This window comes from Heterodontus francisci, chromosome 7 (genome assembly GCF_036365525.1).
Source record: "Heterodontus francisci isolate sHetFra1 chromosome 7, sHetFra1.hap1, whole genome shotgun sequence".
NCBI lineage: Eukaryota > Metazoa > Chordata > Chondrichthyes > Heterodontiformes > Heterodontidae > Heterodontus > Heterodontus francisci.
The window spans coordinates 43,539,430-43,556,390 of NC_090377.1; the positions used below are offsets into that span (position 1 = coordinate 43,539,430).

The 16,961-nt window shown below is 42.5% G+C and overlaps 1 protein-coding gene across 1 annotated transcript in view; it reads right to left on the bottom strand.

The window, feature by feature from the left end:
- Positions 1-16,961, bottom strand: part of mgat5 (alpha-1,6-mannosylglycoprotein 6-beta-N-acetylglucosaminyltransferase) — a 176,232-nt gene that overhangs the window by 140,977 nt on the left and 18,294 nt on the right. Inside the window, exon 2 of the mRNA XM_068035082.1 lies at positions 13,448-13,851. Within this exon, the coding sequence (XP_067891183.1) occupies positions 13,448-13,688 (241 nt within the window). The 5' untranslated portion in view covers positions 13,689-13,851. The remainder of the gene's footprint in view (positions 1-13,447; positions 13,852-16,961) is intronic.

Here is a 16,961-nt window from a genome sequence, read left to right on the forward strand (position 1 = left end):
GTTACAGCACTTCAGGCGCATATCCAGGTACCTTTTAAATGAATTGAGGGTTTCTGCCTCCACCACCGATCCAGGCCGTGAAGTCCAGACACCTGCCATCCTCTGGGTGAAAATGATTTTCCTCATGTCCCCTCTAATCCTTCTACCAATCACCTTAAACCTGTGCCCCCTGGTAACTGAACTCTCTACTAGGCCCCCTCAATTTTGTACATCTCAATTAAGTCACCCCTCAGTCTCCCCTGTTCCAAGGAGAAGAACCCTAGCCTATCCAGTCTTTCCTCATAGCTGCAACTTTCAAGGCCTGGCAACATTCTTGTAAATCTCATCTATACTCTCTACAGAGCAATTATGTCCTTCCTATAATGTAGTGACCAGAACTGTATGCAATACTCCAGCTGTGGCCTAACTAGCATTTTATCCAGTTCCAGCATTACATCCCTGCTTTGGTATTCTATACCTCGGCCTATAAAGAAAAGCATTCCATGTTCCTTCTTCACATGCGCTTCAAGGTCTCACTTCTTCTACCCCTCTCAATATCCTCCCATTTATTGTGTATTCCCTCGCTTTGTTTGCCCGCCCCAAATGCATTACCACACACTTCTTTGGATTGAATTCCATTTGCCACTTTTCCGCCCACTCAACCAAACCATCGATATCATCTGGAGTCTACAGCTAGCCTCTTCACGATCAACTACACGGCCAATTTTTGTGTCATTTACAAGTTTCCCAATCATGCCTCCCACATTTCAGACAACAAATCATTAATATATACCACAAACAGCAAGGGACACAACAGTAAACACAGTGGAATGCCACTGGAAACTGCTTTCCATTCAGAAAAACAACCTTAAACCCATGTCCCCTAGTAAATGACTCTTCCACCCTGGGAAAAAGCTTCTGACTATCCACTCTGTCCATGCCGCTCATAACTTTGTAAACCTCCATCATGTCACCCCTCCACCTCCGTCGTTCCAGTGAAAACAATCCGAGTTTATCCAACCTCTCTTCATAGCTAATGCCCTCCAGACCAGGCAACATCCTGGTAAACCTCTTCTGTACCCTCTCCAAAGCCTCCACGCCCTTCTGGTAGTGTGGCGACCAGAATTGCACGCAATATTCTAAGTGCGGCCTAACTAAAGTTCTGTACAGCTGCAGCATGACTTGCCAATTTTTATACTCTATGCCCCGACCGATGAAGGCAAGCATGCCGTATGCCTTCTTGACTACCTTATCCACCTGCGATGCCACTTTGTGTCCTGTGGACCTGTACGCCCAGATCTCTCTGCCTGTCAATACTCCTAAGGGTTCTGCCATTTACTGTATACTTCCCACCTGCATTAGATCTTCCAAAATGCATTACCTCACATTTGTCTGTATTAAAATCCATATAAGTACATGTGCTCCAGTCCAGAAACAGAAGGCGATGCGGATAGTGGTAGGCAGTAGATGACAGCAGATGGGAAGGCGCATGAGGAGCATAACCACTAGCATGGAACAGCTGGGCTAAATGGCCTGCTTTATGCTCATAGTCAAAAAGAAATGTGCTTCTTTTTCCAGCACCCTCACATCATTCATGTTGGCCCTGAGAGTAGCATTGAACCACCATAGGATAGGGGCAGTATCATCCTGACTCCTACAGCTGAGGTGGGTACTCAGTGTTTCACTGGCGCTGTTATCAGTATATGTCCTCAAGCAAACAATCCTTGAGACTGAAGGACGGCATTCAAGTAACGGAGGCAGTGCAGGAGAGGACGCAAGGATGTGCTGATTCCTGCATCTGAGGTGGGTAATAAGTGTTTCATTGGCGACATTATCAATTGATGCCTTCACTGCAGAACTCAAAGCATGTGCAACAGTAATTTCAGTGGAGGGAGGGAAAGAAACTCTGACACGGATGTTTTAAAATTTCTTTTCATGTAAAACATGCCCTCGAGAAAACAATCCTTGAGACTTAAGGAAGGCATTCAAGCTACGGAGGCAGTGCAGGACAAGATACAAGGATGTGCTAAGCAACCAGTTCATGCTGTGCAGCTTGTCACGATGTGGAAAGGAACCTTGCATTTATGGATGAAGTGGACATTGGGATACATCATCTACAGCCCAGACTCTGGTGACTTTGCCTTCTTGACATGGACAATACAGTAGTGGAATAGAGAACTAAACGTTCATTCACCACAAGGCTCTCTAGGAACAATCTCTTCAGTTCTGCATAGCAGAGACTCGGCGTGTCTGTTTTACAGGAATGCTGGCGACACAACACTCATGTATCCTGCACAGCAGTGCCTCTAATGCCTCATGTACTTAATAAAACTGCTCAACAATTAAACACTGAATTGTTGAGGTCACTTTGTCGATATTGTTCTTTACTTTGCAACCCATACTTCAGTTTTTGAAGTGTGTTCCTTGTTTTGGGTGGGGGGGGGGTTGGTGGGAGAAGGGAGTTAAAATCAGGACTGTCTGAAGAGGGGTATGCAAAAGGCAGGGACCAGCCACCTGGAATATCTGACGTACTGTTGAGAAGTAGGGGAGCGAGCGGCTGGATGGGGGGCTCTGAACCTGGAGGGAGCGGCTGGATGGCAGGGGGTGGAAGTGAGAGGCCGGAGAGCGGTTTGGGGAGGGGAGGAGAGAGTGGGGAGCAAGCAGCCGAAGACCTTGGTGGTGGTGGTGGCAGGTGCGGGGAGCAGCCGGAGAGCGGTACGTCTAGCCGTGACAGAACTAACTGCCGCACGTGCAGGAAAACGCTCTCCTCCTCCCTCCCCCACGGCCACTGACTGTGGGTCGCTCGCTCTCCGCTCCCCCCACCCCTCCAGGCTCTAGCTCTAGGCCGCACTGCTTCCCTCCTCTCGACCACGTACTTCTACAATAACCCCGTCACCCCTCTCAGCCCCCGCCTTGCTTTTTCGGGCAGCACGGTGCGGGAGGGAAGCGGGGAGCGAGTGGTCAGAGAGCAGGATGGCACTGAAACCTCACAGAATTACAGAGGGTGCGCAGAACTGTCAGAGGTGCTGTACTTCCGATGAGACTTTATACGTTCTGAGTGTCCAACATTCCCATCGTGTGCTGCAATGGGTTTAAATTGCCTGTGATTATTTGAGCAGCGCCATCTTTAGTCCTGAACATCGCAGACTGACGTTTTAGTGGAACAGGCTGCATTTGCGCATGTGCCAGTACAGTGCCTCTTAGTGGTCGCATTATCAGTAAAAGCAGCCTTTGTAATACAGTAACTGGAAATGGAATGCCATGGAACAGATAAATACTATACAAGTTTAGGCCTTTCTAGGCCACTTAGATGTACATACAGATTGGCAGACCACATTAAAAACAAAAAAAATCAAAATCACATTAATTTTATATAACCATAAGCTGCTCGCAAGGGTAGATCTTAGCATTAGCTCTGTTTCAATCGTGGATAAATCCAGACTACATTTTGCAAAACCTCAGCCCTGTGAAATTCAAAACAGATAAACCAAGTAAACAAATGCAAAAAGAACCAAGTTATTTTGTAGACGGCATTTGGCCCATAGAGTGTAACGTGAATACTCTTGCCTTATGGCATAATAAATAAAAATGTTGTCTAAAAGAAATGTGCTAAGGAGCTTTAATAGTACAATTTATACAATTGTAAGGTGCCAAATGAATGAATAATTGAAGTGCTTTTTAAGTATATCATGGTTTCAATCAACCTGACTCTCTAGTTTATCATATCTAGCCTTTCCCCATTTCACTTAATCCTTTTATAGAAAAGTATTAGGTGACATTTCTGAATCTGCTAAAAACACAGTAATGAAATCCAAGCTCCAGTAGCAAAAATTCTCAGGTAGAGTTTCTGTTTTGGGTGCAATGGCGCCCGTTTTGAAAAGTGGTTCCCCTACCCCACAAGTTTCCGCTCCTATTTGCATATCACTAAAAACAAAAACCGCCATGAACCAACACAATCATAACATTTTGGAAGGTTTTTTATACAATATGCTTTAAGAAAAATCCCTTGTTACATTTAAGAGTGGCAACTTAGTGAAGTTCAATTAATAAGTCTGAAAATGGATTTCACACACAAAAAAAGCATTTTTAAAATCCGTCAATCCACCAGCGATAACACCATTTTAATGTCTCAAAGGCGTACAAACAAGAACAATTAACAGAAACTCCCAATGGTGGTTCATTCACCCTGGGGGCATGGTCAGTATTGAGGGCAGGGCCTGCTTCTTTTGCACTGAATACGCCAATTTTGGGTGACTTATGCCCAAAAACTAATGCAATCGAGTGGAATTTCCAGGTTTCTGTGGTTACAGCAACTCAAGCCAGTGACAAATATTTAACATCCTCTAATCTCAAAAGCTCACGAAAACCAATGACAAACTGTTATATTGTCTCAATCCCAGCCTGGCAAAAGCCCAAAGCAAGGTAGCGCACTTGTGATAATCTCAATCGGAATTTCAAAATAAGTGATTCTCTTAATGCTCAAAATGTCAAAGCAAAAAAAAAAAGATATGGATAATTCCAAGACTAGTTTGAGAACTAACCAGCAACATCATTGAACATCACATCATTGTAAGAAACGATTAAATGGAAACATTATGCATAAATAGAATACAAAAGCAGGGAGGCGATGCTAAATTTATACAGAACTGTATGCAGTCTGGTCTGGTCTCCATACCACAAAGAAGCTATTTAAGCACTGGAGTTAAGTGCAAAAGGATTTACAAAAAGGAGGTTAGCAGAACTGAGGGGATGTAACCAACAGGAAAGATGCAGCTCTTTTCACTTTCTCATAACGTCAGGTAGACAGACTCAGGTAGACAGGTACTGAATGTACTCAAGATCAAGAACTAACTCAAAATATAGCAAATTAAGATGTGCAGGAAAGCACCAACTAGCACATTTCTTCTACAATGTATTATAAACTTTTTCAGTGAAAGACATCGGACCATCTATAACTTGAAGCAGCAGCTCCTGGTTTATGAATCACTGCCTCACGAAAGCCAGACAGACAATTAAATAGAAGCTTCACACCCAAGAGAACAAATGGGAGTAGAAAATAGACCCTCCCTGTAAGCAAACAAGTCTGAATGAGCATTGCTCAACTGAAGGGTATCCAGAACACTTTCAGTCTGTATGCAGCCAAGATCACTCAGTGCCCACTGCAACCTGAAGTTGGTTCTGTGCAATCAGCAATCATCCCACCCTCTGACATTATGATGAAGAGAAGGTCACTGATGAAGCAGATGGATAGTTGGGCCTAGGACACTGTCTTGAGGAACTCCTGCAGCGATGTTCTGGGGTTGAGATGATTCACTAACAACCACAACCATCCTCACTGGCTGGAGTCATATCTAGCACAAAGGGAGAGCTTTTGCCCCAATTCCCATTGATTTCAATTTTACTTGGGCTCTTTGATGCCAAAGAGTCACACATGGTTGAGGGAGGGGCAGGACTGGCAGCTCAATATTCCAGGGTATAGAGTTTTCATGCAAGACAGGAGAGGGGGTAAAAGAGGAGGTGGCAGCGCACTGTTGATCAAGGAGACAATTACTGCAGTAAGGAGGGATGATATCTTAGAAGGTTCCTCAAATGAGGCCATATGAGTAGAACTTAAAAACGAAAAGGGGGCAATCACTTGGCTGGGATGTACTACAGCCTCCAGTCAGGGAGAGATAGAGGAGCAGATATGTAGGCAAATTTCAGAGAGGTGTAAAAATAATAGGGTAATAATAGGGGATTTCAACTTCCCTAATATCAACTGGGATAGTCTTGGTGCAAAAGGGCAGAATTCTTAAAATGCATACAGGAGAGCTTTGAGCCAGTACACTGAAAGTCCTACAAGAGAAGGGGCAGTACTGGACCTAATCCTAGGGAATGAAGCTGGACAAGTGGTACAAATGTCAGTGGGGAAGCATTTTGGGGATAGTGATCATAACTCTAAGATTTAAGGTAGTTGTGGAAAAGGACAAAGATGGACTGGAAATAAAAGGTACTGAATTGGGGGAAGGCAGATTTCAATATGATAAAACAGGATCTGGTCAAAGTGGACAAGGAGCAGCTACTTGTAGGAAAGTCTACATCAGACCAGTGGGAGTCAAAGAGGAAATAGTGAGAGTTCAGAGCCAACATGTACTCGTTAATGTGAAAGGTAGGACCAACAAGTCCAGGGAACCCTGGATGTCAAGGGATATAGAGGATTGGATCAGGAAAACAAAAGGAGGCTTATGGTAGATTCAGAGTGCTGAAAACAGCAGAGGCCCTGGAGGAGTACAGAAAGTGTAGGGGGGGTACTCAATTAGGAGAGCGAAAAGGGGACATGAAAAAAAAAGAGTGGCGGGCAAGATAAAGGAAAACCTTAAGGCGTTTTATAAGTATATTAAGAGCAAGAGGATAACCAGGGAAAGAGTAGGGCCCATCAGGGACCAAAGTGGCAATCTGTGCATGGATCCGGACGACATAGGTGAGGTTTTAAATGATTACTTTTCAACTGTGTTCACTATAGAGAAGGGCGATGTAGGTGTAGGGATCAGGGAGGGAGACTGTGATATACTTGAACATACACGCATTGAAAGGGAGGAAGTATTAGCTATTTTAGTGGGCTTAAAAGTGGATAAATCCCCAGGCCCAGATGAGATGTTATGTGAGGCTGGGGAGGAGAAAGCAGGGGCTCAGACACACATTTTCAAATCCTCTCTGGCCACAGGAGAGGTACCAGAGGACCAGAGGAGAGCCAATGTGGTACCATTATTCAAGAAGAGTAGCAGGGATAAACCAGGCTGGTGGGTTTATCAGTGGTTGGGAAACAATTGGAAAAAATTCTGAGGGACAAGATTAATCTCCACTTGGAGAGGCAGGGATTAATCAGGGATAATCAGCATGGCTTTGTCTGGGGCAGATAGTGTCTAGCTAACTTGATTGAATTTTTTGAGGCGGTGACGGTGTGTAGATGAGGATAAAGCAGTTGATGTAGTCTACATGGACTTCAGTAAGGCTTTTGATAAAGTCCCGCATGGGAGATTGGTGAAGGTGGTAAGAGCCCATGGGATCCAGGGCAATTTGGCAAATTGGATTCGAAATTGGCTTAGTGGCAGGAGGCAGAGGGTGATGGTCGAGGATTGTTTTTGCAAGTCGAAGCCTGTGACCAGTGGTGTACCGCAGGAATCAGTGCTGGGACCCTTGCTGTTTGTGGTATACATTAATGATTTAGACGCGAATATAGGAGGTATGATAAGTAAGTTTGCAGATGACACAAAAATTGGTGGTGTCGTAAATTGTAAGGAGGCAAGCCTTAGATTACAGGACGATATAGATGGGCTGGTAAGACGGGCGGAGCAGTGACAAATAGAATTTAATCCTGAGAAGTGTGAGGTGGTGCATTTTGGGAGGACTAACAAGGCAAGGGAACATACAATGGATGGTAGGACCCTAGGAAGTACAGGTGGTCAGAGGGACCTTGCTGTACTTGTCCATAGATCACTGAAGGCAGCAGCACAGGTAGATAAAGTGGTTAGGAAGGCATATGGGATACTTGCTTTATTAGCCGAGGCACAGAATATAAGAGCAGGGAGGTTATGATGGAGCTGTATAAAACACTAGTTAGGACACAGCTGGAGTACTGTGTACAGTTCTGGGCACCACACTATAGGAAGGATGTGATTGCACTGGAGAGGGTGCAGAGGAGATTCACCAGGATTTTATTTTATTTAGAGATACAGCACTGAAACAGGCCCTTCAGCCCACCGAGTCTGTGCCGACCAACAACCACCCATTTATACTAATCCTACAGTAATCCCATGTTCCCTATCACCTCTCTACACTAGGGGCAATTTACAACGGCCGATTTACCCATCACCTGCAAGTCTTTGGATGTGGGAGGAAACCGGAGCACCCGGTGAAAACCCACGCAGACACAGGGAGAACTTGCAAACTCCGCACAGGCAGTACCCAGAATCGAACCCGGGTCCCTGGAGCTGTGAGGCTGCGATGCTAACCACTGGGCCACTGTGGCCTGGGCTGGAGCATTCCAGCTATGAAGAGAGACTGAAAAGGCTAGGGTTGTTTTCCTTAGAACAGAGAAGGCTGAGGGGTTACATGACTGAGGTACACAAAATTATGAGGGGCATTGAAAGGTTAGATAGGAAGAAATTTTCCCCCGAGCAGAGAAGTCAATAACCAGGGGGCATAGATTTAAAATAAGGGGCAGGAGGTTTAGAGGGGATCTGAGGAAAAGAATTTTCTCCGAGAGGGTGGTTGGAGTCTGGAACGCACTGCCTGAAGAGGTGGTAGAGGCAGGAACCCTCACAAAATTTTAGTAGTTAGATGAACACTTGAAAACGCCATAGCATACAAGGCTATGGGCCAAGTGTTGGAAAATGGGATTAGAATAGTTAGGTGATTGATGGCCGGCACAGACACGATGCGCCGAAGGGCCTGTTTCTATGCTGTATAACTATGACTCTAATCACCTCAGGAATTCAGCTCTTTTGTCCACGTTTGGAACTAGGCTGTAATGAGGTGTGGAGCCAACTGGTCCTGGCCGAACCCAAATTGAACATCGGTGAGTACGTTATTGTTGAGTAAGTGCCACTTGATGACACATTCTATCGCTTTGCTGATTGTTGAGAGTAGATGGGACAGCAATTGGCCTGGCTAGATCGGTCCTGCTTTTTGTGAACAGGACATACATGGGCAATTTTCCACATCGTCAGGTAGATGCCTGTGTTGTAGCTGTCCTCGAACTACTTGGCCAGGGGCGTGGCTAGTTCTGGAGCACAAGTCTTCAACACTACAGCCAAGATGTTGTCAGGGCCCTTAATCTTTGTGCATCCATTCCTTTCTTGACATCATGCGTAGTGAATCAAATTGGCTGAAATTGGCATCTGTGATGCTGGGGACCTCAGGAGGAGACAGATGGATCATCCACTCACTAGTTCTGGCTGAAGATGATTGCAAACACTTTAGCTTCATCTTTTGCACGCATGTACTCGACTGTGCCATCATTCTGGATGGGGATGTTTGCGGAGCACCCTCCTCCTGCTAGTTGTTTACCACCTGGTAACCAAGACACTATTCAGGCTTGGGCTGATAAGTACTAAGTAACATCCGTGCCACACAAGTGCCAGGCAATGACCATCGCCAACAAGAGAATCTAACAACCTCCCCTTGACATCCAATGGCATTACTATCACTGAATACCCCACTATCAACATCCTGGGGTTTACCTTTAACCAGAAATTGAACTGGACCAGCCACAAATACTGTGGCAACAAGAGCAGGTCACAGACTGGGAATCCTGAGGCGGGTAACTCACCTTCTGACTCCCCAACATCTGTCCACCATCTACAAGGCACAAGTGAGGAGCGTGATGGAATACTCTCCACTTGGCTGGATGAGCACAGCTCCAACACTCAAGAAGCTCAACACCATCCAGGACAAAGCAGCCCACTTGATTGGTGCCCTAGCCACCATCTTAAAACGTTCACTCCCGCCATCACTGATGCACACTGGGCGAGCTTGAAGATTGCGCATTGAATATGCGTGGCTTGGCTATAAATAACACTACATTTACCATCTCCATCTACAACCTGTAGATCAGCAACAAATCTGCTTCTCATGATCCTTTTGGTCGGTAAATTAAAATCTGATTATCTTAATCTTGAACTTTATTTTTTAATTTAAAAAATCACGCTTTGCTTTCTGATACTTGTAAGTTTCACATGATCAAGTATGCACCTGCAAGTTCCCCTCCAAGCCACACATCATCCTGATTTGGAATTATATTGCCGTTCCTTCACGGTCGCTGCATCAAAATCCTGGAACACTAACAGCACTGTGTGAGTACCCGCATCAGCAGGACTGCAACGGTTCAAGAAGGAGGCTCAACACCGCCTTCAAAGGCGATTAGGAATGAGCAACAAATGCTGGTCTTGCCAGCAACACCCAGATCCTATGAAAGAATGAAAAAAAAACAAACATTCACGACTTGATGTGGCACGACTGCAGAGTATTGACCTGATCTGTCAGTTATGGGATCGCTTAGTTCTGTCTATAGCATGCTGTTCTGCTGTTTAGCAGGATTGTAGTTCTGTGCTGTAGTTTCAACAGGTTGGTATCTCATTTTTAGGTACACCTGGTGCTGCTCCCAGAATGCTCCTCTACCCTCCTCATTGAACCTTGGCTGTATAGTAACAGTAGAGTGAGGGTCATGAGGTTGCAGATTGTGGTTGAGTACAATTCTGCTGTTGCTGATGCATGGGTGCCCAGTTTTGAGCTGCTAGTTCTGATCTGAATCTATCCCATTTAGCACAGTGGTAGTGCCATACATGATGAAGGGTGTCCTCAGCATGAAGAGAGGACTCAGACCCCACAAGGACTGTGTGGCAGTCACTCTTACAATTCATGGACAGGTGCATCTGCGACAGGTAGATTGGTGAAGACGAGGTGAAGGAGATTTTTTCCCTCATCACTTACTGCATGCCCAGTCTGGCAGATATGTCCTTCAAGATTCCACCCGGAATACATTCTGTGCCCTTGCTACCCTCAGTGCCTCTTCCAAGTGGTGTTCAAAATGTAAAAGTACTGATTCATCAAATGAGGGAGGACAGTAGGTGGTAATCAGCAGGAGATTTCCTTGCCCATGTTTGACCTGATGCCATGAGACTTCATGGGGTCTGGAGTCAATTGTGCCCAGGGATGGTGATGGAGAAGTCTGGGACTTTGGCTGTAAGGTATGATTCTGGGTGTGAGACTATTTCAGGTTGTTGCTTGACCAACCTGTGGGACAGTTCTCTCAATTTTGGCACAAGTTTCCAGAATGTTAGCGAGGAGTACTTTGCAGGGTCAGCTGTGCTGGATGTGCCTTGGTCATAACCCATGACCTAGGTTGATGCCAGTATAGCCCAAATGACAATTCAGTGTGAAAGCTTATACTGTAAAATGCATTAAAGGAACATTAAACATAAAAAGGTCTTGATAATTATTTTTAATGAAAATGCTCAAAAAATTACAAGACGACCAGAAAAATGACTGTCCTACAAGGCCTGCAAATCTGATTACAAATGTAATCAGAGGGCAATCAAATGAGTTATGGGCATGCCCAGTTTAGTGGGCAAACATTCGTTCGGACAGACGGTTTGAAGTAAAAGGTCAAGGAGACTTGAGCGTTGTAGTTACGCGGATAACTCATGCCCAAAATTTCGCGATCTTCTAAGCCACGTAATTGGTTTGTGCCCAGATACATCCATAATGTAAACTGCAGGCCAAGGTTTGCAACAGGGTGCTGCCAGTTATAACAGATGATGCCCACAGTCCTCACTATAGCACTGGACTAGTTAATAAATTTGTTAGATATGAGTAACAAAACTCAAGAACCTCAATTAAAATGGACAGCAGCAGCTTTGCTAAATACTGTACATTATATAAAAGTAAAATACTACAGATGCTGGAAATCTGAAATAAAAACAGCAAATACTGGAAGTGCTCAGCGGGTCTGGCAGGATCTCTGGAGAGAGAGAAAAAAGAGTCAGGTCTGAAAGGTCATTAAGCTAAAATGTTAACTATTTCACTCTCCAAAGATGCTACTGGACCTGCTAAGTGTTTTTGTACATTATATAACCTGAAACCTCAAATTATTGGGCTTCAGAAAGATGTTATGAATAGGTGGAAAGAGGGTGTGGGTGGTTCCCACTGTTCACCTCCCAAATGAACGCAATCATGTCTTGTTTAAAATGAAGAATTAGTCCGTGTTTTTTTAGGGTCAAATAAACAGGCGAATGACATGTTTTCTCATTAGGTTAAAAAAAGATAACTATTTTTACACAATTCCCAAAATAGTCACAACCTCACTCATGCACACACACTCAGACGCATACACAAGATAAAGAGAAAAAGAGTAAGTGGTTTAAATTGAGATAGGTGCTCACGGTTCACGTTAAACTTGTTTGAAAATCTTCTAAGGGGACCTTTTAAAGGTGCAGATCTGGGTGTTTGTAGTCATGAACTTGTTGAGGGGTTGTAGATTTCTGGTGGATAAGACTTCAGACTAGAGGTGGCGGTCACTTTCAGTTCTCTGCTGCAGCAAGTTGAAGTGTAGCATTCGCAGCAGGGCTTTTCTTTTTAAATTCTTTCATAGGATGTGAGCGTCACTGGCAAGGTCTGCATTTGTTGCCCATCCTTAATTGCTTTTGACAATGGAGTGGCTTGCTAGGCCATTTCAGAAGGCAGTTAAGAGTCAACCACATTACTCTGGGTCTAGAGTCACATGTAGACTGGACCGGGTAAGGACAGCAAATTTCCTTCCCTAAAAAGGGCAGTAGTGAACCAGATGGGTTTTTATGACAATCGATGATAATTTTGTGACATCATTACTGACACCAGCTTCCAGATTTTTATTAATTAATTGAATTTAAATTCCACCAGCTGCTATGGTGGGATTTGAACCCATGTCCCCAGAGCATTAGCTCACATCTCTGGATTACTAGTTTTGGCTAGTTTTCTTTCCAGAGCCTCTCACTGGGCTGCTTTCTGTGATGCTGTTGTGATCTCTCCTCTCTCTCCGGAGGGCTATCTTTTAAGGTCAAAATCCATCACATTAGTGTTTCTGTTAGTTGACATGTGCCCTTTTCACCTGGTGTGGTCATACAATGGACCAGGAGGTGGAATCAATGGCTTTCTATTGATGTCTGGATGGGTACCATTCCATTATGATGAGGCTACTTCATACTTTCCTTGGCTCAGAAGAAACCCATTCAATTAAGGAATGTCTCTTGATGGTTTCAGAATGGGTGTAGTTGACACCTTAGTCTGGAACGTACACTTTTTGAGACAGTGAGGCAGTTTTTGAATACACAGGCCAGGTCATCTGACCTTCGGCAGCCATCTTTGCAGCACATTTTTAATTTTTCAAAAAAAGTGGATAGTCAATTTCAAAGAATCCACATTGAATAAAGTTCATATCTTAAAAGCGATGAATATGATACATCTTCACTAGGCATGACAAAGAGTTTAAGTGATAAACTTCTTGTACTATCCTGCACCTCAAAATGGAATCAGTAGAGGTAGCTGCCTCAGCTAAAATGTTAATGTTGATCTCGATTTGTTTTCTTTTTTTTTTAAATGGCAGTTAACTCTAAACCATGATTATGTCATAGTGAATTCAAACTGCCATTTCAGGTTACACTGAAGTTGGCCGGAAAGACCTAGGAATGTCAGTATGATAGCTTAAAATCATTGGACTGGCATCCCATCCATTTGCTGAGATGAATCTTTGGCACAGCAGCAAATGCAGCTTGGATTAAACAATATATAGGTTGAATCCACTCCACTCGTAATAGAATGTACTTGGTAAAATACAAGTTAGTAGCCTATTAAATTAAGCTGTTACTCAAACAGTCAAATATATAATTGAAAATGATGTTTTACAGCATTCAAAATAAGCAGATTTTTAGAACTATCAAAATGAGTAACTTACCATATGCAGTCATTGTGCCAACGTATGGCCCATCAGCTACATTTTGGTTTTCTTCTGCTAACGCTTTGATGTATCGTTTACTTAGGTCCAGAATCTGCTCTCGAAGCATAGTACTGCTTTCATGTTGTGTGCGTTGTTGGATGGTAAAGTGCAGAAGCATCATTCCCCATATGAATCCAAATGTTACCAGAAAAAATCCTAGTTTTTGTGAAGATAATTTCCACAGATGAAAGGATGCCATCGTTTTCAGCAGTGAAGTTATTCTGGAGTGAAACACGTAGAAATAAAGTACATGATCTTATTGGTTATGTACCCAGGTTAGCCTGTTCATATCTGCGGAGCCCTTTTAAGAAAATCATCTTCAGTCAGACAGCCCAGATACATCTATATTCTTCACATCCACCCTAGGGCAAAAAGAAAAAAAAGAGATGTTTTAAAACATTACTGATCATATAAAATACTACCCATTTTGGAAATGGGAACATCTAGAAATGCTTTTCTTTAACTGAATACCAATTATTTCAGATTTTTTTTTGTAAAGAAAAGGGTAAATTACAATAACAGAATGTAAGTCAACATTAGACAACAATGACATTAAAGCAAGTTTAGAAATCAGCAACAGTTTGATAATTAAACCAATATTTTCCTCAGGAAAGATTGGAAAACTATTTCTCTTGCTAAGTCAGCGTGACATTTACATCTTAAGGCTTTTACCAAAAATAATTTCTCAATTGCCAATGTTATTTCAATATCTAACCAAAAGTTCTCCTGAGAGATACCCAATTTGTAGCGATAAGTGTTAACATACTTTGTTGAACAGATTTTTTACTATCCAAAATGCATGATCTGCTTTCATATTGCTTTGTGGATCTCTGCTTGTAATGCAGATAATTTATTTCCAAACTTGGCAAGTAAAACAGCACTAAGCAAATCACAAATTACTACCCTCCTTCCCCTTAAACATAATGTTCATTACTTTCTTCTATGGGTGACATGGAATCACTGAAGGAATCATAGGTTACATATGTTTTGTGCTGCTAAATTCTGATCATGAATTGTAGCTCTTAACAAGTTACTCATTTCTTTGTTAATCAATGGTCTCCACAGATTTAGCACTTTCATTACACTGAAACTTGTTTGGTGACCTGCGTAGTTTATTCAAGATACTGTCTCAAAGGATAACAAATTACCTACTTTCAGCAACAATTAAAACTATTGGTGATGATTTTAACTTCACCTTCCCAGTGGAAAAATTATGGAATTGAATCCACTGTCTGTTTCACACTTCACCAATTTTATTTTAAGTAAAATCGGGCAGGGTGTAAATGGGCAAACAATCCAAACCTTATCAAGCAGTGATAATTTTATATAATACTCCACAGTTAGTATTCTACTTGGTATGTGAGATACAGTATATATGTGCAGTCTACTCAATTCAATGTCACATTTTATTTTTGCACTAAATCCCCCCTTTGCTTTATTTTACATTGTTAAATTCATATAACTGGATAACTTTAAGGCAATAAAATGTTGTAATCAGGAGTAAAAAGTATCCTCTCATTCCAAATTATTGAATTCTTAGCAGTAATTTGTCTCACCTTCTTGGGACTGAGCAACGACTGCTAGTGCCCAGGTTCAACATAGAACACGAAGTTACCCAAGAATCACACATGTGCCCAAGATGTTTTCAAAGTTTTTCAGTTTACCCCGGTTCAATCTTAGCAATCATGAAATATATTAAGCTAGACACTACTGAACAGTAATGGCAGAAATATCAGCTGAAAACATAGTTCAAGTTTCTGAAATGCTCTCAAGGTTTCCCCACGCTCATACATAGTCCTTGCTGAATAAGTCTTTAATTGGTTGTAATCTAACATCAAGAATTTTTCAAAATTTAACTTCATGAAAACAAAAGGAGCTGTAAGTATTAAAATTTCTACATTGCTCCCCAAAGAAGACAATCTCTCTTCAGCACTTTTATGGACAGAATAGGAGAAATTCTTCTGGAAGGGGGAATGACAGCATAAAAGAATACTTTAACCAGCTTCTGAAAACAGGATGAAAAGCTAAAAGGATTTTTGAAGGGAGAACCCAGGGAACATACATCAGATCCAGACAGACTGATTGCAGAAAAATGGTGTTTTCTCACATAGGCATATCATTTTGAGACAGAGGTTTTTTAAAGTCATTACAGTAAACATTCACATGACATTTCGGACTGTCTTAATTCATGCAAATTCAGCAGGAGTTAGCTGCTAGAAACTCATTCCTAGGCTGGCTGTTGCAAGTTTAATGCATGGCTTGACTGGCCAATCCAGAGGCATGGAGAACGGAGGAAGAAGTCCTTGGCTTCCTGGTAGCTAAGGAAAAAAAAATCTGCAGAAATCTGGTAAAGAGGACAGACAAAGCGAGCAAGAGCTCACTGCAAACTAGTTTCAGACAAATTAGCAAACTGAAAATTGTATTTCGGATGCTAACCAGAACAGCGTTGCGTGCTTTGTTATTTTTTGTACTTTAAGGGGTGTTATGAAAATGATTAAAATTCATTGTAAACATCACTGTTTATTCACATATGTAAAATAAATTAGTTTATTGATTTAAAATTCACCTCGTCTCTCTGGAGTGTTCCAGCTGCCTTCTAGAAAATAGGAGGAATACAAGTGGAGGCATGTGTGACATTACAATACCCTGTTAACACAATGAAGTTTTCTAGTTATTACTCTCTTGTCATGCTGTGATATGACTAAATTTCAGATCAGAACAGGTGCCTGGCCCACTTACAGAAGTGTTTGGCGGCCCTAAGCCCAGAGGAATTCATAGTGCAAACCCAAAATTAGTAACTGCATTGCCACCAATCCTCCTGACCACAGCATGACACACACCACACAACATGGAAAAGTGGCTCCCCAGTTCAAATTTGAGAGCTACAGCAGTAACTTCTTGCTTCTTTGAAAGACAATTAAGAGATATGCTGAAGACTGAAAGGAGTGCATAATTTCATACTCAATCTCCAACAGCTGTCATTCAAGGCTCAATTTCATCAGTTACATGAAGGACATCTGTCTTCAGTATGTTGGGGGCACAGAGGGTAAGCCACAAAGAACATCCTGTAACAATATTAACCACCTTGATGCCCTCAGCTTAGAATGACACAGCACACAAGGCCATTCAGCCCAATGCACTCTTTAAAAGAGCAATCCAATTAGTTCCACTCCCAAGTTCTTTCCCTCCAGCCCTGTAAACATTGTCCCTTTAAGTGTTTATCCAATTCTTTTTGAAAGTTATTATTGAATTTGCTTCCACCACCCTAATGCAGTGCATTCCAGATCACAAATCATAAACTTCTCATATCCCTTTTTTTGCATCTTTGTACTTCCTGTAGTCAGCTTGGTTCTCTATTTATTCGTTCACAGGATGGAATTCATACTGCATTATGAACTTTACATTGGTTATAAATTTCCTTCTGCCAATTCATTTTTATCTCTATCTTCATTTATCAGGAGCGCTAGTTTTA